The following is a 23,088-nucleotide window of genomic DNA, read 5'->3' on the forward strand; positions in this document are numbered from 1 at the left end:
TCAGAACGGACTCGTGGAAGATGAAATATTTCATCATCATTTCTATTGCTATGAGATGTAGAGTTTCCTGCTGAAGTAGTTGAAATCTGTATCTGAGTAGAACCTAGTTCTTTTCCCATTGATATAGTGGAACTTATATAGTGCATTGAAAATTTGAAATCCATCATTCTTCAGGTTCAACTCCAACCTTGTACCATAAATCTTCGAGACTTCCAATAAAAGAATTTGAATGATTGTACTTAGAATCTGCTAACAAATCTTTTATTCAAGAAATGGATACATTCCATCATGAGCTCTTCTTTAGACAGGAATTAGACTTTAGTTAGATTTTATACACTTACTTTACGTATTGACCTTTTGTTGTGTTTTTACAAGAGAATTGACAGAATTTAGATTGTGCATCTATCAAAGTCAATCGCTTGAAATAAATTCTTCCAAGCATCAGCAAGCAATCGAGAAAGAGAGTCTAATTTCTCCTGGTAATCTGCATGGTTAATTGAGAATTAATTGGTAAAATACCTGTTAGCATCTGAAAAGATATTTCTTTCGACGTTTATCGAAACTTCTTGTCTCTTACCTTCACTTCTCTATACAACAAAGAGATTTAGTGTTCTAATAGAAATGGTATCATATCATATACAATAAAATAAAAGATTAAAACCCTTTGGTGGTAGTTCGATTCTCTTTTCTTAATGAAAAATTAAGAAAAGAAAAAAATATCTGCAAGTCGGTCCTTCCGGAGGAACAACTATAAATAAACGAACCGAATTTCATCCAAGTGTGGGAGTCATGTTTAGAATATTAGTTTGCATTTTCTTTGTGTAATTTAATTGCCTGATTTTCCAGATCTTACCAGAAATCATTGACTAATCAAATTCAACTCTCACTAATTATATGAAATAAAAAATTATTTGAAATATACGGAACATTCATATAAATGACCAAAAGTAAATTTTGTGCCAACTTGGTATAAAACAGATATACAATATCTATTTGTACAAGTCACCAATTATATGCGAGCTAAAGTCTTTGACCAGGACTAAGTTCCTAAGGAAATCTCTTCTAGCTGTTTGATGTGTAGCAACTCCTCTTAACTCTGGTTATGATACAAGAAACCTTTGAAGAGAAGAAAGATGAATGCTTCCATCTTCTTATTCCCTGAAGTTGAATCTATCCAAGTCATGTCTGTGACTGTGAGGTACTAAGCACTAAGCCTTTCAATGCAGGTATCAATTCCTCTAAGAGCTCCCTTTTGGTCAAAATTCTGTCAGATGCACAATCTTCCTCCTATAGAGAACAGAAGATTAGGCAAAATCTGTTAATCAGGGGTATTAGTGTTCTTAAACTCTTTTTTTTTTTTTTATAGTAAAACAAAAGGTCATTTCTCAAGGGATGAAATAACTCACATCGCCGGTAGCAGCAGACATTAGAGCCAACAGGCTCACTGTTCCACTCTGGTAATCAACCAAGGTCTTGAATGCCGAGTCGTCCAGTTTATCCTGAAAAGTAGTAATGATGTTAAAATTAGTTTACTGATGCAGGCTAAATTCATCAGAGGAATAAAATCTTATTAATCCAAGCTTTCTTTAAGCTTGGATGGCATGAAGCAAATGCAGATAGATTTGCAATTAAGAGTGTATAAATATTACCAGCTTTCTCTACAAGATTTATGCAGTGTATATTATATGCAATAGCATCAAGAGTCTTCTCATAACATAACAACTGTACCTTTAACCGAGCGACAGCAGCTGATATGGCCCTACCAGGAGCCTGCAGAGCTTTTCCATGAACCTGTGTATCATAAGGAGTAAAGATCAAGACCGAGAGAGAGAGAGAGAGAGAGAGAGAGAGAGAGAGAGAGAGAGAGAGAGAGAGAGATGGAGTAAAGATCAATATATATACACGCACACACACGCATGGAGTAAAGATCAATATATATACACGCACACACACGCATGGAGAAAGAGGGGCGGATCGGAGGAGAGGGTTAAGGCTGACCTGTACATAAAGCAGAGATATAACTTGTGGTAAAAGGGAAACTGGATCCGTTTCAGCAGAAATCTGAGATGTCAAATCCTGTAACCAAAAGAAAACGATAATTCTATATAATTCATTAATTATTTAAAGCATTCTAGAGTCCTCTAAGTAAGAAGTCAAAAGAAGATAGGAAACTCCAGCCTTGCATATTTGTGTTCAAGAGAAAAAGCTTATAAACAACCACATTCAATGGAGAAATTCATCAACCCTCATAGTCCACCTCATGTAAAACTGAGTGGTACCTTGCGATACGAGTGCAGAAGAGTTCTTTCCAATTTCTTGTCAAGCTTCTTCAAAGCTAATCCACTGCAAATATTACAGACCAAATATCATTCTAGTTGTTCACTATAGGGGCAAACTAAGCGGCTTGTGGGAGGTAGAAGAATACGCAATACCTTTCCTCCGCAACTTCTCTCAGTGCAGACATAAATGATTCCACCCGCTGTCAATTGTAAGATCTAAGTTACTAACGACTCCAGAATGTAAGAAAATGCAACAAAGATAATGAGCATTCCTAGCAAATGAGAGCATTATTATTGTATAAAGTGAAGGTCGTATACTTTTGAGACAAGCAAATGCTTGTAAGAAAAAGAAGCAAGCACCACATTGACTTCAGTAGTGGAAATAACAGGTCAGAAATTTGACAAATTATTTCCTTCTTTTGGCGAGAACTCAGAGAATCCATGCCGCAGTAAAGAGTAATTGTTTCGCCTTGATGCCTTAAATGGAAATGTGGTTCGGAAGAGAAGTGTAAGCAAAGAAATTGTGGTGGTGGTGGTTGAGGGAGCATAGCAATTGCAATGGATGCCTTTTTTTATTTGTTTTTTTTTTTGGGGGGGGGGGGTGTAGGGGGGGGGGGGGTTGATCACAAGATTGGCAGTTGTTACATTGGCACTAGAGAGAAATGGTAACTGACCTTCCCTTCTAAAGCTTCAACTGTTGCAATGGCCTTGGCTGACAGTACACGCGGCAGACTCTTAGCCTAGACAGAAGAAAGTCAGAAACATCAATATAAAATAGTAAAATAATTCAAAGTGCGTCACTGTATCTGTAACAGAAGAATGAAAAATTATTTACCAGAGCACTTCTATCTCCAGCGCTAAGTGAAATGGACTCGAGATTTTGAGGGTCAACTGGAACTCCATTTTTCAGTTTATTGTGCATATCCTGAGTAGACATTGAAGGGGAAGGGGGAAGGGGATTTTGAGGTCACAAAGAGCAATGCAAGAAAACCAATAAAAGTAGTTAACATGTCTTACCAGGTTAAGCAATAGTGTATCAATCATTGAGGTTCCTGTGGTTCGCAATAGATGTTTGTGTAGAAGAACCTATGCACCAAAGAGAAGCCATAATAAATTCTATGCGTATGAAAAACCGTTGAAACTACTAAGTTATAGATCTGAATAAACTTACCGAAGTTGTTGGGTCATCTTCAAACAAATCAAGGGCTTTTTCATAAAGCTGCATGTTTAAAAATGACTGCAACAAAAAAATAGAAATCAAATCAAAATCACAGTATAGCACATGGCTGCTCCAGACAAAACGAAAATAAATAATCATGTATGCAGCTGAGAAAAGACTAACAAAGGAAACAAAAGCTCGTCTACGTCGTCATTGGTAGAATGAAGAATGGCGGTACGCAGGATTCTGCGAAAGCACTGTTGGCATATTGTCACAATACGGCTTGCAAGCAGTGTTTTAAAAGGCGTGGGCGTAAGGCGAGGTGTTTTACATATGCCTCAGTGAGGCGTAAGCCCGAGGCACGGGGCGTAAGCCCCATATGTATTTAATTTTTAATATTTTATAAAATAATATAGTGGACGTTAGTATTATGTTAAAGAGGAGGAAAAGGTCTACTCAAGGAAGACCGAGAATCAGGTGGGGATCCCACCTTAACTAAGGATAAAGCCCAAGAGTTGGAGGGGCGGTTGTCGGCTATGGGAGCTTGGAGGAGCAGTGGTGACGCGAGCACTATGTGGTCAGCGACAGCAGACTGTATTAGGGAGGCTGTGAGAGAGGTGTTAGGGGTCTCGACGGGCGTCTCTGGTGGGCACAAAGGAGACTGGTGGTGGAATGGAGTGGTCCAAGGTAAAGTGGAAGCGAAGAAGGCGGCATACCTAAAGTTAGTGGGGAGCATAGGTGAGGAGGAGAGCCGAGCGTGCATGGAGAGGTATAAGGCAGCTAGGAAGGAGGCTAAGTTGGCGGTCACGGAGGCTAAGACTGCGGCTTATGGTCGTATGTACGAGGAACTGGGAAAAAAAGGTGGGGGAGAAGAAGTTATTCCGGCTGGCCAAGTTGAGAGAGAGAAAGGCTCGGGATTTGGACCAAGTGAGATGCATCAAGGACAAAGATGGTAGAGTATTGATGGAAGATGCCCAGATTAAGAGGAGATGACAGACTTACTTTCATAAACTTCTGAATGAAGAAGGGGATCGGGATATTGTGCTAGGCGAATTGGAGCATTCCGAGAGTCACCGTGACTTTGGGTACTGCAGGCGTATCGAGGTTGAGGAGGTCGTGGGAGCTATGCGTAAGATGAATAGGGGCAGAGCGACCGGGCCAGACGAGATTCCGGTGGAATTTTAGAAGTGTGTGGGGAGAGGAGTGGTTGACTAGGTTGTTTAATGTTATTTTTAAGGCGAAAAGAATGTCGGATGAGTGGAGGTGGAGTACGGTGGTTCCATTGTATAAGAACAAATGTGATATCCAGAGTTGTAATAATTATAGGGGTATCAAATTACTGAGTCATGCTATGAAAGTGTAGGAGAGGGTGGTTGAAGCGAGGGTGAGGATGGCAGTGTCTGTATCCGACAACCATTTCGGGTTCATGCCGGATTGTTCGACTACAGGAGCTTTACACATTGTTAGAAGGATGGTGGAACTGTACAGAGAGAGGAAGAAGGATCTGCACATGGTGTTTATTGACCTAGAGAAAGCATATGACAAGGTTCCTAGAGAAGTTCTATGGAGATGCCTGCAGGCAAAAGGTGTGTCAGTTCCCTACATTATGGCGATTAAGAACATGTATGATGGGGCTAAGACTTGGGTTAGGACAGTAGGAGGCGACTCTGAGCATTTTCCGGTTGTAATGGGGTTACACCAAGGTTCTGCGCTCAGTCCGTTCTTATTCGCCCTGGTGATGGACGCGTTAACACACCATATTCAAGGGGAGGTGCCATGGTGCATGCTATTCGCCGATGACATAGTTCTGATTGATGAGTCGCGAGCCGGTGTTAACGAGAGGCTGGAGGTTTGGAGACAGGCTCTTGAGTCTAAGGGTTTCAAGTTGAGTAGGACGAAGACGGAATACCTGGAGTGTAAGTTCAGCGCTGAGCCAGGGGAAGTGGGCGTGGATGTGAGGCTTGATTCGCAGGTCATCCCGAGTAGAGGCAGCTTCAAGTACCTTGGTTCGGTTATCCAGGGGGAGGGAGATCGACGAGAATGTCACACACCGTATTGGGGTAGGATGGATGAAGTGGAGGTTAGCATCTGGAGTCCTGTGTGACAAGAGAGTGCCACCGATACTCAAAGGTAAGTTTTATAAAGCGGTGGTTAGACCGGCCATGATGTATGGGGCTGAGTGTTGGCCCGTTAAGAACTCACATATCCAGAAGATGAAAGTAGCAGAAATGAGGATGTTGCGGTGGATGTGCGGGCACACTAGGATAGATAAGATTAGGAATGATGATATTCGGGAGAAGGTGCATGTGGCTCCCATTGATGACAAGATGCGAGAAGCGAGGCTTAGATGGTTCGGACATGTTCAGAGGTGAAGCCCAGATGCTCCGGTACGGAGATGTGAGCGGCTGGTTGTTGAGGGCACGAGAAGAGGTAGAGGGCGACCTAAGAAGTATTGGGCAGAGGTGATCAGGCAGGATATGGCGAGGCTCCAGATTTCCGAGGACATGACACTTGATAGGAAGATGCGGAGGTCGAGTATTAGGGTTGTAGGTTAGGAGGTAGTTGAGTCGTGCCTTACTTCGTACCATTGTGGAACTAGCCATGTAGGGTTTTTGTCTAAGATAGCTAGTGGCAATGTTGTGTCTTACCATTTCGCTTTTCAGTGCAAGTCCTATTTACTAACTATCGCTTTTGCTTTGCATCTTTCGTCTGGATTTTATGGTGTTCCTATATTTCTTATGATTGATGTGGTGATACTTATATTGTCTCCCCTTGCTTTGCATCTTTCTTCTGGATTTCATGGTGTTCCTATTTTTCCTATGATTGCTGTGGTGATACTAATATTGTCTCCTTTTGCCCTTTAGTCTTTTTGTTTTCTTGAGCCGAGGATCTTTCGGAAACAACCTCTCTACTCTTTCGGGGTAGGGGTAAGGTCTGCGTACACACTACCCTCCCCAGACCCCATTAGTAGGATTTCACTGGGTTGTTGTTGTATAAAATAATATAATGATAGTAAATATTTATAAACAGGTAAAATTGCATAAAAATTGAAGAAAACTATAAATATGTGAAATATATATATATATATATATATATATATATATATATATATATATATATATATATATATATATATATATATATATATATATATATATAGCATGATTCTTAAGTATAACTAATGCATACAAATCACGTATAACGTCTTTAACTTTCAAATAATTAAAAACTTACAATTTCTTTAAAAAAAATGATCAAACTCCACATTTTACCTTCCTAAAAGTAAATAATTAATAAAATCTTATTAGTACGATAATTAAAATATTACTCCTTCGTGAATAAATACAAATTAGTTTAAGACATCAAATTAATAAAAGTGTATAACAAGGAGGGACAAATGAACTAAGACACGACCAATAACTAAGTGAAGATATAAATTCGCAATACTATGTCTCATTATTAGAGTTATGCTCAATCTTCATATTTCTATCGATGAATAGAACTTTTATCATTAATTTGTTAAAGAATTTTGAAGGTCAACGATATTAATTAGGAAATTCGACACGTAATTTGCGTTAGAACTGTTAGGCGAGCCCCGAGCGTTGGGCGTTAGGCGTGTTTAGGGCGCACGGTCGGGCGCTTGGGGCGTAAGCCTCACAGAACTAAGCCCCATACATGAGCCCTGGGGCGTTTTGCAAGTGCCCCGCCTAGGGGCAAGTCCCAGAAATGCCTTTTAAAACACTGCTTGCAAGTGAGTTTTGCTCTAGGACTACGTTGGTTTTAAGGCTTTACTTCCTCTCTCAAATTGATGTTTACTTAGTATTGTCCTTTTAACCAGTGTCGGCATATCGTATACACACATTTTGTTTTTTTTGAAAAAAATATTCACATGCACATACATAAGATTTTTTTTTTTATGAACCGGTGTTAGATGAGACCCCTTTTTAGAAGGTGTCTCCACCACTGAGAATGATGACACGCTAATACATCAATTCCTCTGAAAATAAGAAGTCAAAAGTGCTGTGAGAGAACCTATTTTGCGTAGAAACACAGGTAAACAACAATGAATAATCACCCGGGGGTAGGGGAGTTACAGAAAGAATCTAAGCAGACAGACTATGTATATAATGTTCATTAAAGCAGGAGTAGACATAACTATCCATAACTTACCTCATCAAGTTTCTTCTGCAAATTATCAAGTAGCTTTTTCATTTTCTGGGCATTTTCGGTGAAGGCAGCCTTTCTTCTTTCCTTCAATGAATTGACGAGCAAAGGTCTCAAATGTCTTGCTAAAGGCAAAAGAATCATCTCTGGATCATCCAGTCCTGCAGAACAATGAAAGTTAAAGAGGAAAAACAGTTATGAATAGATCACTAGACAGCTAAAATACTCTGAGAAAAGAGTAATCATACTCCAAGTACCTTGTTCTTCAAAGTCAGGATTGAGAGATGTAATCTTCTGAATTACCCATTCTTCTGAAATAGCGCCAAGGCTATCCTCATCCTTTCTAGCACCTGACTTTGAGTCTGCTGCTTGTGATCCAGATGACACCTTACCTTTCTTCTGACCTTTCTTAGATTTACTAGGGACAGATTCCTGGTTATCTGCCCCTGTTTCAGCTTGCGCCATCTTAGAATTGCCAGATGATTTTCCTTTTTTCTTCTTAGATCCTTTCTCCGAGGCCTGTTTGCTCATACCGGCATCACTGCTTGTTTCATTTACTTCACTGGAGTCATATCCAACTTTAGCATCTTTAGCAACACGAAACTCATCTACAGGCCCAGCACCGGCAAGCCCAGGAATGCTTAATGTTTCCATCTCCTTTTCTATCCGATCAAACAGATCCTATTAAGCAATTTTACAAAAAAGACAAGATTAAGGTAACAGAATTTCCACAGAAGGTTAGCAATATAACAAGTAAGATTTGTAAAATAAAAGTTGCCAGCAACTTTTAGAGAGTGCAGATTTTTACAAAAATCTTACCTTGACAAACCCATTGCTAAAAATATATGAATCTCCCAAGATAAGTGCTCTATTCGACTGAAAAGACAAAACCAAGATTGTGAGATCGCATGAGAAATAATTTATTCTCTATCAATCGTCAGTGCAAAATTCTCATGCACTACATATTTGGAATCGTGCTGCTTGATGGCAAAAATCCGAATGCTACATAAGTTTGAATTCTGACCAATCATGTTGCAAAAAAATAAACACGCCTACATAGATAATCACTTGCTGACGAAGTAGAAAAAGGATAAAATATAAGAAGCATGCGTATAGGAGGAACAATGAAGCATCACCTTTTGTGCTGCTTGAACCGATGGACATAGTGACAGAATTTTAAATGCATCTTGGCTACCTAAGGAAGCGGGTAAAACTGAAAGCGAATCAATCCTGCAACAATTTAACATCCCCAAAATGTCAAACCATGATCATCCTGCAATGCAGGGATTGTAGTGAAGTTCTTTTTATTTCCCTTCCTGAAATATTATTTTTAAATGGCCAAGACCATATTTTGAGTTAAGTTTTAGGGAGCAAAGTAATTCTCTCATGCAGGTATTCAGAATTCTCTTCGTGCACAAACTCTTTTAAATAGATCATACATAAGACACCACAGGCGAAGTGCAACCTTCTAGATGCCCTATACAAACAGCACGGGCACATCCATGCTTTCACACACTAATTTTTTTTTTTTTTGATAACTACTTTCATACACTAAATTTATTTGGGAAATATTGTTCTTAAAAGTATCAACAGATGTCATCTTTCTACTCCATACATGCAACTCTCAATTCAATGATAATATTTGTGATCATTGGACAAACGAACAGATGAAACATGAGAAGGTCATGTAACAGTAAGCACTTGCTCCTTTCCAAGTTCCAACTTAGATGTCCAAGTGTATATTGCTCTAAGATGTAGGAGGAAGTTCTATAGTTTTGAACATAAACACAATCAAAAGTTTAGATCTATTTTATATGTTTTTATGACCTAGAGCTTCTAGTTTGTAAGCTATGTCTGATTAGTTACAACACTTTTTGGTAATTTTACATTTTGAAGAGTTAAATAGTGAAAGATAAGCTTTTGCATTGGGGTTAAAATTAGCTAAGTTTCGGACACGGGTGCGGGTATCCGACACTGGTGCGGATCTAGAGGTTAGATCCTTCAAGATGTAAATTCTAAGATTCGGGGATATGAATCCTAGTACGGATACGGGTGCGGGGATCCGGCTAAAAATAATTCAACAAAATAAAAATATCTCTAAATTATGAGAAATTTTGTGGAATACTTACGTATAGCTTGTAAAGTGTGAATTTTTTTTATTCTCAAGTTGTATATAAGTAAATGATTGATTTCCTAGATAAGATATGCTTTTTTTTTCAAATTTACCCTAGTTTTGGTTCTGATTTCGGGAATCAATTTGTATCTCGTCTGGAATTTTCCGTTCGTTGTGGTCAAAGTATTCAAAATTGTTTGACCAGATCCGACACAGATCCCATACCCACACCCGTATTAGTGTCGTGTCGACACGGGTGCGGCACCTAAACTGCCGTGTCAGAGCAACATAGGAAATTAGTAGATTGCTTAAAAGAATGAGGATAACCATTGGTATATGAAGGATAACAGATCTTTTTCACCTATGAACTGCTATTTTATGGATGAGCTTCGACTGCTAAAAGGTTTTAAAGGAAAGGGAAATTTTCCAATCGCTCAACTCATAAATCCAAAAAGGAGAACTTGAGATTAACAAGAAGAAAGGAGGAGAAAGAATGGGAAGTAGATCAATGTCTATATAAAGGTCGTCAAGAATTAGAAAGAGATCTGAGTTTTTGCCTTTGGTACTATGTTAATATACAAGCACTTCCTTAGTGTTATCCCAGCGATAAAAGTTACCTTCCTTACCAAAATAATATTTGTTTGTTTAAAACATAAAGGTCAGCAAGGATCAATATTAGCTGAAATGCAGTTTACCAAGTTAAATAAAACACAGTAGGATGGAATGAGCTCAAATTCCATGCCCTCTTGGAAATGCTAATCAGATTTAATTTGATACAGGAAATTACTTTGATTTCTCCCAGGAAGTGACTTCATCCATATACTCGTAGACTATTTCCTTCCTAGAGAAAGGCATTTCTCATTGTATTCTGCTGCGGTTTTCATTAATTTATTAAATCTTTCTACAGGATATGAAAACGAATAACATAAACAACTATTACCGATTAAGTTCATCGCACATTTTCTAAATGGATTAATGGAATAAGTAGAAATAACTCCTCCCACTTTGGGACCCTTACCAGCTATTACGTTCTATGGCATCCTCAACAGCGGCATCCAACATCTCAATCATTGAAGGGTGAGCATATGCAGTATCCAGAGATATACCATCTGGATATCTGGACTAAAGTGGCATTCATGACCAAAACTTAATTAGAAAAATCCAAGATAATGTATGCAAGCTAGGCTAAAACAAAGCAAAATACCTGCAGGAATTGAGAAGGTTGCGGAATCCCAAGTTTTTGCATAGCATCATAAGTAATAAAAGAATTCTGCATTACCAAAATCAAAGTGATATATAATCAATTAAGAGGATCAGCAAAAATATCTAGTAAGACTTGAATTTAACTTTCCACACTTTTTTCCTTTTAAGTCCAGAGACTTGTACGAGTATAACAGTGCCTTGAGTAAGTATGAAGTTGCTGAAATGTTGAGTAATTTCTGCTTTTCCTATAATCCCATTTGTACCCAATAGACCATTTTTTTGGTTCTGTCATATGAAACGTCTTTTGTTTGTGTACGACTTGGTCTACAAAAGTTTTATCAGGTCATATGTTTCTGTGAGGACAAAAACCTTTTCGTCTAATCATTGGCATCCAATGCTTGTTTTTTCTCAAAATAATCTTCTTTCTCAGAGAAATCATTTAAGAATTCTCTTTTGTTTGTGTACGATTTGGTCTACAAAAGTTTTATCAGGTCATATGTTTCTGTGAGGATAGACTTAAATGGGGGAATCATGGTGGAGGCATCTACACAGTCAAGGTGGGATATCAACAGATGTGTTCTAGTAATCCCATGATAGATAACTGGCCCTGGAAACTTATTTGGAGAACCAAGCTGCCACCAAAGGTTATCTGTTGCACCTGGACAACATTATATGAGGAGCATGCCTCACACAAGATAACCTGATGAAAAGGAACTTCCAGTTACCTAACAGATGCTACATGTGTCAAAAGAAAACTGAAAGTACCTGCCACTTGCTCCTACACTGTGAGGTGGCTTCAGACTTATGGTACATGTTTTTTTGCCTTTTTGGTCTCAAATGGGTCATCCCTTACACAGTCAAGGACGCTTATAAGAGCTGGAGTTTATGGAGAGTTGATGAAGCCATCACGAAAATCTGGTCAATGGCTGCTTGTATTTTCTGGTGCATTTGGACAGAGAGAAACAAGAGATGTTTTGATGGAAACTCAACTCCTATAGGTTCTTTAAAGGCTATGTGTACTACCAATTTGTTCTGTTGGTCTAGATTGTACCCTATCAACAATATTGATCATCTTTTGGATTTCATTAGTTCCTTAGCTCTGGTTTAGCCAATTATGTATAGGAGCCGGAATATTTTTTGTAAGCTCAAATGCCAAATCATGTACTTCTTGCATCTTTTAGATGCCATCTATTGAAATCACTTACTTTATCAAAAAAAAAATGTTTCTGTGAGGACAAAAACCTTTTCGTCTAATCATTGGCATCCAATGCTTGTTTTTTCTCAAAATAATCTTTCTAATGAAATATATATGCCTCTCAAGACTGCTGCATAGAGTCTCGGTAAGGGATAAGAGTATTTAGAAGAATGTTTTTTTTTTCTTTCAGGAGATTTCATCTAACTACAGAAGCAAATGAATACAGCCAGAAAACAGTAACCACTAAAAATAACTTCTCTCAAGGGATGGATATAGGAATCCATTGAAATCAAAATTCTTTCCAACTTCAAAGATAAAAAGGTGCAGCAGCAAGTATTATTGGACCACATTGCAAGATTTGCATATGGAAACAAGGAGCAAGAAATTCGGATCAAACATTAGTAGCAGGACAGTACAGATATCCACCTGCGAAAAGAAGGAATCGACACAGTCCTTTTGAGCCATGGCAAAAACCTGTAGAAATGGAGAAAGTAGAACAGAAAAAAAAGTCACTGCACACAAAAGAAAAGAGCAAAGACCTAGAATTGATATTGAACACATGATAAATAAGGTAACATACAGAAGGTGTCCAATGAACTCCTGCACGGAGAGAGCCGAGAATCTCGCCTTCTTTGACTAAGCCATTAAATAATGACTGGAAAAATGAAGCGTCTACAGCAACACCAACAGCTCCATCCATCTCTTGCAGTAAACTCTGCAAGGTGTTCCATAACGCTGACGTGTTCATTGGAACAAAAATACCCCTAGCTGCACCACGAACCATTGCATTTACACGAGCAACATAGGCTGGTGTATACAATTGCCCACCTTCAAGCCTACCTTTTACCTAACCATGCCATACAAACATATCAAAACTTCCATAACATAACTTCAACCCTGTACTACTACACCAAAGAGACAGAAATTTACCAAAGTCCCAAGACGAGGTTCAAGAATAGAGACTACTAATTCGGACCCAACTTGTAATTGCCCTGCTATTTCAGCGATGGCAATTTGGCTACATTCTTGAAGTCTTTCATTGATTTCTTCAGCTGCTGTATCCCAATAAGTATTCGAGATAATTTCACCATTAATTAACATGAGGGATGAGTCATGGGAAACTACATGCTGGGCTTGTTTCTCCACATGGTACAAGTCAACACCCGTTGAGTCAGCTAAATCGATCAAGGAAATACGTCCTAGTTTGTTGATCTCAGCCACAATTTCATTTCTCAATTGCTCCTGCAACAAACCCATATATAACTACAATTAAACAACACCGACGAAAAAAAATTATAACACTCAGATATAAACAGAATTAAACATCACCAGCATATGAAAAATCTTAAACCAATTTTTATTGTAAACTACAAAAATCAAATCTTTTTTCCATTTTTTTTTATAAATGTGGTTTTATGCCACCAATGGTGGCCCACCATGTCACTACTCAATTTCTCCTATAACACACCCACATAACTAAAATCACCAATAAAGAAAATTCATAAAACTCATCTACAAACATAACTAAACATCACCGCCCCAAAAAAAAATTGATTTTTTTAATCTAAGAACCATAAAAATCGATTTTTTTTCTTCCCCAAAATTTATGATTAAAAAAACACAGATGTTTTAGGTGGTTCTATGCCACCATTTCACTCTCAATTGCTCCTCTAACACACACACACACACACGGAGGGGCGGAGCTAAAAGCCTGAATACGGGTTAGCTTTTTTTCAAAAGTGTATTTGTGTTAAAAATTTCATTAAACATGCACAAGTAGTAAATTTAGAACCCCATTATTAGTATTTGAAGTCATCCTTCTAAAATAACATCGAAATCCTAGCTCCGCCTCTGCACACACATACACGCGCGCGCGACTACAATTAAACAACACCAATACAGAGAAATCACGAAACCCATGTACCAACATAACTAAACATCAACTTCATGATAGAACTCTTGAATTTTTGTTAATCTATAAACCATAAAATCAAATCTTCTTTTTTCAATTAAAAAACTCAAATGCTTTAGGGTGGTGGGAGAAGAGACGGTAGAAGGGTACAGGTGTAATGTATTCTTTGCCGGTGATAGTATGGAGGAGGTCAAAGTCAATGATTTGAAGCTGATGAAGTTTCTGCACTAATTCCACAACGTTTCGTTCTGATAATCGTACGGTGGATTTTGCTTGTTGTGCGAATTCGAACTGTCTTTGTAATTCTAGTAATTCTTCATCCATCTTTGTGTGGAATTGTGGTGGAAGAATACGGTGGTTTCAGTTGGATTTTGGAAGCTCCGATCAGAGTGACGATCCCAGGAGAGACGATGTTTGGAGCTGGGAAATAGTGGCAAAGTAAGTACTTTTGTTTCAAGTATTGGGCCGTATAAAATTCAGGCCCAAAATTAATGGACCTTTTCAAAATCACCTTTATATTTTGACCCCATTATTTTTATTTTTATTTTTTGGAAAAAAATAGCCCCGCGTCAGGGTTTTAACGCTCATCAGAATTTTGAAGCACCAATAATCTTGACGATCGCTATAATTTCAGCCATAATGCAAAAAATTCTGATGATTCAATTTGTAGCAAATCCCGGTGATACCAAAAATCCTGACGATCATCACCAGAATTTTTTAATCAAAAATCTTGACAATTAACTTAAGAACCTAGCAATCACTACTTCCAAAATCTAAGGCAGAAGCTTTTTCCAAAAACTTTTCTTAACGAGGTCAAAATTTAAATGGCGGCACCAAATTAAAGATTGTAAATCACTCAAACAACTTAGTTCTTTTTTGTGTTTTAATCACAATGGATTAAATGAGAGAGCCTCAATTTCAATGTATTGGAATTTTTACACGGTATAACATCTCCTCAAAATAATAGTCGTGAAATGTATATCTTTTGTATATTAATATATATTACATATAATATAATTGTACATCATTCGTGTATATTTGGCTAGCAACTGTAATTATTTTTTACCAACTGATCAGATATAATAAAAGCCCATTATTCTTTATTTCCCGTCCGCTTTATTTAGGTCATACTAGTCTAAGAGTATGCGCGTTGCGCGTGTACTTTTATTTAATATATATAAACTTTTTTAAAATCACATAATGATTACTAAAGAATGTTTTGAGTAATAAAAAAATTAATAGAAAAAAATCAAGTCCCTGAACATGATAATATTATTTAACTAACTCAACAAAGAAAAAAATTTACCTTAAAAAGTTCCCAAATTCTTTATTATATTATTCAGATATTACTGAATTTTACTAAAATGGCATGAATGCCGCCTTTTTATTAATTTATTTGAAATTGTCAGCAATTTTTTTGTTAAAACATTGTATCAACAAATGTTAGAAATATAAAATCACCAAAATCTTTTTCAATTCCTCTTCAAGGTATCGTAACACATCTAGACTCTAGTGAAGATCATATTTATTTAAAGCTATTACCAATTTTTCTATTAAAAATATGAAATCATCAAATGTTATAAATCTGAAACAATATTGCACACACATATCTATATATTAGATTTAAAATTAATGTGTAAATAATGTTAAAAAGTGACGCTAAACAACTCATCCGAACATTAATTGTTCAAACAATTGGAAAGGAAACTTTTTATGTGATTATTAAATATTGATCAAGAAAACAACCCAAGACTGTAGATAAGATCATGCAATTAAGAGCAAAAAAAATCAAAAATATTTTATATGATTGTTGATAATAAAAAGATACATTAATTTCTCAATAAATTTTTTGTATTTTGTTTCCACAATCTAGGAGGAGAGGGGGAGAATGACCATGTGAAAGAATTTTTTATCAATAATCCTAAGTTAGGGTAGAAATTAGTGTCTTAAACCAATGCACATTGGTTTGGAGGTTCACCGAAGTACGATTTCCGGAGTACTTAGCGCCTAGAATGTACTCCATGCGGTCCACTTTAAGTGATTATTCGGTTGTTTTCATACATATTAAGGAATTGATCTTTTTGTTCATACACTGTAATTGACCATATTAACCTTAATTTGTTCAATAGAAATACAACAAATACTCCTAGGCTCTTTACTCCAAGGGCAATTTTGGAAAAAAGAAATTAAGTCTTTCTTGATATTTGAAAAAATCAAATATTGTGGACCAAAAAGAAAGGCCAAAAAATCACTTAAAGTGAACCGGAAGGAGTATAAAAGAACCAAAATCCTAGGGATGGAAAAACTATTTTTGAAGACAACACCAAAACACATTCCCTAACAAAACGTGTCAATTGTTAAGTATATATGAAATTTTTTAAGAAGCAATTGACCGAAAAAGGTAAATAATACATTCCTAAAAAGAACTCATAGAATCCTAGAGTTATTTACATTAGAATTATATTATTAGTCATCTTACTTTTTTATTTACGTACGTCTGAAACATTGGGAATATTTTTTAACCTATTTTTATTTACCTAGGATTATAGAAATGTTTCTTTTTTAACTCCTTATACAATTTAATAATTGTCTCTACATTTCATAATGAATATATCTTCTCTTATATAAAAGTTGATTTTAAAGTACTAAATATTACATCAAATAATATGAATAGGATTATAGTTATGTTACATAATTAAAATATGAAAATAATTTGTATAACATCAAATCTTAATGGATTTTAAAGTTCTATATATTTGAACTTCCTACATAGTTCAAAAAAATAAATATTTAATAACAAAAATTTAGTTGATTTAGAAGTTCTAAATATTAAAAAAATAATTAAATTATAAGTTTGTCCCATATAAAATCTCTATCGGCAAGGTAAAATATTCTAGAAAAATAAAAATGAAAAAGTTCAGATTTGACTTCAAATTCTTTAAATTATATTTTTAAATTATTATAATATACTCTTATACGTAGTTCTTTTTTGGGTAACGTACTTATAGTGCTAACCTATGTTTGCTTTATATCCATTCCGTAATTAAGAATCCAATTATCACGTGAAATTTGTCTTTCAAATTTGATTGGAAGAAGTATCAAAATTGTAATTTGGAACTGAATTGAATTGGGATTTAGTTGTTCTTCTTCTAGTTGACATCAAATAAATTTCTAAATATATTTAATTGGTTTTAGTCCTAAATATTAGGATTTCCTAGAATTTTCAAATAGAAAAATATTTAATAACCAAAAATTTAGTTAATTTTAAAGTCATGTATATTAGGAAAGTAATCAAATGATTATTGTTAAATAGTAGGAAAATAATCAAGTCAAATTTCTAAATATTATAAAAATAATTAAATAACTATTATATCCGGTGTGAACTTTATTTTTAAGGGAAAAAAAGGCAAACGATATTTCGCTAAGGGTTTTCGTGTTTTTAATATAACTAGTTCCTATGTTCATGCTTTACATGAATATCTTGAGCATTGTCGTTTGTCAAACATTTAAAAACGCGTTTAAGCAAAAATAGATTTTGTTCATTAGTGTTTTTTGTTCCTTATATTCTTCGTACATATATAAAAGCCATACGATTAGTGTTCGATTCCTCTTTTCTTTTGTTTTTTATTTTTAAAATAATCTATGTGGATGCATTATTTTGATCAGGTTTTAGCAATTCGTGTATTTGTAAATTATATTTTTTAATCTTCTATTAGGTAGTTGTGATTTTCTTTTTCATAAATGATTAATCATATAAATCACAGTCCCTTCAAAGACATCTGATAAAATTAATATCAATCATAAGTAATAGATTTTGCTCTGGCTATTAACACTTTCTAGTACTTTTTATTATTACAGAGACTTCTACGATTGAATTTCTCCAATGAAATAGACTATTAATAGTAAGTATGAAAAACCTCTACTCAAACTTAAAAAGTTACGGAATGTTATGATACTTTTTCAATCGGAATAGGATATCAAATTGGCCTCCAGACTAAGATTAAAAACTTTTATATTTTAAACATTTAGGCCGAGATTTCGAAAAGTGTTATCACTGTATTACAAATCAAATTCTGAAGTGCATTAAATCGTATTTAGCACATTTAAAATAACATGAAAATACAGTGCTAAAATTTTTTGAAGTTAAAAAAAGATTAATTTTCTAATCCATGCGATATAATTTATCACAATCTCATTAAGAACTCAAAACCAAACTCTAATTTTTCTCATACTTTCATCGACATATGAAGACGTCAATGGTGCTAAACATCAAGAGCAAAAGTTTGATCATATTTAACTTGATGGGATAGTGATTCTCTGGTTGTGGACGTATATTTTGCTACAACTTAACAACTTTGTAAGTACCCTTTTTTCGTAGGAAGAGTGTGTATCAGAATAAAACTCACGTAATAAATAAATTACGTAACCACCTTTATAAGGAGTATTAATAGTCTAATAGGTGGTTCAAAGTATTCCCGTTCATGCAAAATTAGTATATCTTTGTAATATCAAGTAATAATGGAAAGGCTAGAACGTCATTGGTACTAAAAAATACGATTATTAAGTTTTAAAATTTGATACATATATACTGAATCATAATCAATACGATAAATAATAATATTTTTAAAAATTAATTCTAGTTACATTTTATTCCAACATGGAATAAGTTTACAAAGTGCAACAAAGTCTCAACATTTCACGTTTTGATTTTTATAATTTTATAATTAAATATAGACTAACTTCTTTAAAGAATCCTTTTCTTGAAGAAGTAAATTACCTTACATATAATGGTGAAAGATGTGATTGAACGTGTTCTTATTCATATAGAATTGGTATGGTTGTAACTTCCGAATAGGTGGACATTAACATATGAGAAGTTTAATTTAATTAAGATTAGAAACCCATGTAATTTCTAATTGAGTAAAGTTTTAAATGTTACGATTTTATCCAACATGAAATTACTTTTTAAAGAAATACTTTAGTTTTTTAAGGGCATAAAAGTCGATCAATATTTTAGGGATATTTTATTCATCCAACATTTAGCATGGAACATTCGTGCTTATATAATAATATAGATATAGATAGATAGATAGATATAGATATAGATACTGATTATTGGGAGTTCCTTCTGGACCTCCGATAAAAAAATAAAAAATAAAGAAGATTTGTTATAGTTAAATTAGCTTCACGTTGAATATCAACCTACTACAAACTAATTATTCGTCCGAATTTAAACCGGCCATGCTCTACAAACCTTACATTGGTGATATTCCTCATTTCAGCATATTTAACGGGAATAAATTTGACCATTTTCCGTTGTTAATATAGAAATTAGTATGTTATTTGTTTCTGGAATTTGTTCTTTAGCATTAAGTTCTTTTTCCTTTAAGAAGGTGTGGTAGTTAGCATTAAATACTTTTTAGGATGTTTGTGGTGTTCATTTATAGTGGCTAATAAGTTTTAAAGTTTATATTAATTAGGAATTTTTACCTTCCTATACACTATTTGAAACTTTATTACCCTTCCTACTCAAATTTTAATTTAATTACATGGTTATATATAATTTACCAATTATATACAAATAATTTTTAAATGAGTATCCTTTTATATTAGGAATTGAATAAGGAATATCAATTATTTCCTTATCCCGTTATACTTGCCCTCTCTCTCTCTTTCTCTCTCTCTCCCTTCGTTTCTCTACTCTCCTTCTCTGTTTTTCCCCAATTTTTCTTCCTTTGGTGTTCTCTGTTTTCTATGCTTTCTTATTGTATATAGTTTTAATAAAATTCATCAATGGATTTGAATTGTTTTAACTTACCAATTTTCTTTCATGTTGCACAATTGATGTTCAAATTGAAATTGCCAATCAATAAATTTTAAAGGTATTTGACTCTCCACCATTGACAGCCATTAAAAAGTTTTGAAGCTTTGAAATCGAATTTGGGTTTTCAAAAATTATTATTTGTTTGGATTGGGTTATTACAAACAATTGAGAATACTGTTTGGAGTTTATATCTCAATTTTGAGGGTGTTTGGTGAAGATTGGACTTGATTTTGGTTGAATTTCAGATTGAAACTCGAAGAAGAAGAACACATGACATACAATATACTTACGAAATTATAGTAAAGTTATATTATAATTGTATGTAAATTGTATTATGTTGTAGTTATATATTTGTTTTGCGGAAATGATCCAAAAATATATATATAAAATTTGAAAAATTAACCCGGCAATTTATATATAATGTATCTGTATTTAAGTTACCAATACTATCTTTTTACATAAAAATATTAATATGTATCAAAATTGTATCAAGAGAGAAAGTTTTGATTGGAATTTTAGAGAGGAAGAAACACACACCATATATAAAATATATACAAATCGGATACAAAATATATAAAAGACATATTATATAAAATTTGTATAAAAATTATATTTAAGTTGTATGATATTGTAGTTGTATTTAACTGGGTAGAAATAATGTATGAAAGTTGTAGATGAATTGTAAATAAGTGTATACTGTATAATTAGTTGTACGAAATTTATTTTTAGTATGTATGAAAGTTGTAGATAAGTTATAAATAAGTTGTGTATTGTATAATTAGTTGTATAAAATTTATTTTTAGTTTATATGATGTTGTAGATGTATCAAATTTGTATTCAATTTTTACGAAATTTATTTTTTAATTTGTATGATGTTGTACCATACAAATTTATCATCTTTCTGTTCTACTTACGCTTCAACTCCAACTAATCTCGAGATCATTGATATATATATGTCCTGTTTGCGATATTCATCACTATTACAGAAGCTTTGAAAAGGGACATGGAGGATAGCACAAATCTGTTCCGAATTCCTGGGATGAACTAGGTGAAAAGGAAAAAAGATATGTCAGTTAAGAAAAATAAGGATTCTGCAATAAAAGAAACAATGTATATTCCTTAAGGAAAACTATGTTGGCAACTAAGGAATGCAAAATAATTCTGCAATTAAAAGGAATAGTTGATATGCCAATTATGGAAACAACGCAACATTCAGATGCGTACTTGGCAAGAAAGGATATTGCATTTAAAGTTCTGAATTATCTTCGTATGAAATGTGGCTTCATTGCCTACGAATTTTGGCTCTCAATTACGGGAATTTTGGGTGTGGAGAGGCAGAGAATAGGGAAATTGAGGGGAGGAGAGAAACAAAGGAAAATGGTGTAACTAAATCCCCTAATTTAATGCATTAATAATGGATTGTGAGCCTTTTAAGGTGGGATGTATATAATTTATAAATAATCCTTGCTTAGGGCGGGTAATATACAAAATTAGAATAATTTTGGTAAATAAGTTTCAAATATTGTACAGGAACGAAAAAATCCCTATTAGTTATGCCCATTAGCCCTTTACCAATACAAGTTAAACTCCTTACCAAGGTGCAAAATATAAGTGTAAACCATGTAAAAATAGTACGGGCTAGCCAGTTTTCGGACGGGTAATTAAAAGATAGTCAGCGTTTGCAAAGTCATTGAGAAATAGCCATTATTTTGCTGCAACACGAAAGGTTCCAGCATAATATACTAGAGATTGGTGCACCTGTGTATTGTCACGACCCCAAATTCCCTCCGTAGGATGTCGTGATGGCACCTAGTCTCTAAGACTAGGTAAGCCTATCAATGCGGAATAATAATAAATATCTGAAATAAATAAACTACAATTCAAACAATTTCAACTCCCAAAACCCGGTAGAAATAAGTCACAAACTTCTAAAAATTTATTCTCAATGTCTCTATATGTCAAGGTCTAAATAAAATATAAGGAAGCAACATAAAATGATAGAAGGGGACTCCGGAGTCTGCGGAAGCTGGCAGATATACCTCAAAGTCTCCGTGCGCAGGTAACTCACTGACATCTAGGCTGGTAAAAATGTACCTGGATCTGCACAAAAAGATGTGCAGAAGCGTAGTATGAGTATACCACAGCGGTACCCAGTAAGTGCCAAGCCTAACCTCGGTAGAGTAGTGACGAGGTCAGGTGAGGCCCTATTGGAATATAATAATGGCATGGTAAAATCTTTATCAATGTAGTAAAATAAAATGACATTGGAAATGAATCAAATAGTATGTCACATTTAATGACACCAAATAATTGCAAATAATATCTTGTGGAATCAAAACAGAATTTCTTCAACTTTATAAAAATCACAACAATTAATCGAAAGCAACTATGGACATAAATCAATATCAACAAGGGCACTACCGAGGTACCGCCTCGTAGTCCCAAGTTATAAATAATTTCACAATATCTCATTTCCTTATATCACCGTGGGAGCCTTCACAATTTATTTTAAAAAAATATTTTTTCCCGAAATAGCATCCCGCGTTTTAGCCACCCTTATCACACCGCATGACTTTTAGTAGTTCCCCTACTAGCCACACGTATCAAGCCACTCTTATCTCACCGCATGCGTTTCAACACCCAGACCTTATACCATCGCATGCGTATCAATATCACAATATATCACAATTTGTACCTCAAGTGCTCAAATAATTTAACTTGCCAAAATAATTCAACAACAATATTTTTCCACAATAAAGAGCTCACGGCTCCCTCACAATGAGTATAAAAATATTCAGGAGTAAATAATTTAGGAAAATAATATTTCAAAATCTTTACTACGTTGCTTCAATATCAAGTTTAAAAATGTCAAATACTTCATATTAATAATATTTAATTTAAAGAAAAACAACCTCCAAATAATGCACAGAATAAAAAAAAACACAAGTTTCAACTAAACAGGTAAAACAATTAGTAAGAAAAGATCAAACAAATTTGAAGTATATATCTCAGATCAATGATGAAGAATATAACAAGATAAAATAATTTAATAAATGCGCAACAGTGATCTACACAATTTTAAAATATAATCTTTTGCAATTTAGCCCGTGTACACACTCGTCACTTCGTGCACACGACTTTCAACACATTTCAATAATCACATCAATATCAATCCTAGGAGAAATTTTCCTCACACAAGGTTAGACAAGTCACTTACCTCGACTTGCTCCAATTTAATC

At 34.7% G+C, this 23,088-nt stretch overlaps 1 protein-coding gene across 1 annotated transcript; it reads right to left on the reverse strand.

The window, feature by feature from the left end:
- Window positions 1–862: 862 nt before the first annotated feature.
- Window positions 863–14,487, reverse strand: LOC107785453 (E3 UFM1-protein ligase 1 homolog). Its single transcript, XM_075222084.1, has 20 exons — window positions 14,176–14,487; window positions 13,044–13,355; window positions 12,694–12,960; window positions 12,540–12,587; window positions 10,920–10,985; window positions 10,734–10,837; window positions 8,739–8,832; window positions 8,422–8,478; window positions 7,860–8,283; window positions 7,609–7,763; window positions 3,451–3,516; window positions 3,297–3,365; window positions 3,115–3,204; window positions 2,954–3,019; window positions 2,433–2,479; window positions 2,280–2,343; window positions 1,999–2,076; window positions 1,729–1,791; window positions 1,407–1,499; window positions 863–1,287 (listed from the first exon to the last, which is right to left on the reverse strand). The coding sequence occupies exons 1-20, from the start codon at window positions 14,347–14,349 to the stop codon at window positions 1,180–1,182; spliced, it is 2,445 nt and encodes an 814-aa protein (XP_075078185.1). The 5' UTR covers window positions 14,350–14,487; the 3' UTR covers window positions 863–1,179.
- Window positions 14,488–23,088: the final 8,601 nt, after the last annotated feature.

The sequence above is a fragment of the Nicotiana tabacum genome, chromosome 9 (genome assembly GCF_000715075.1).
Source record: "Nicotiana tabacum cultivar K326 chromosome 9, ASM71507v2, whole genome shotgun sequence".
NCBI lineage: Eukaryota > Viridiplantae > Streptophyta > Magnoliopsida > Solanales > Solanaceae > Nicotiana > Nicotiana tabacum.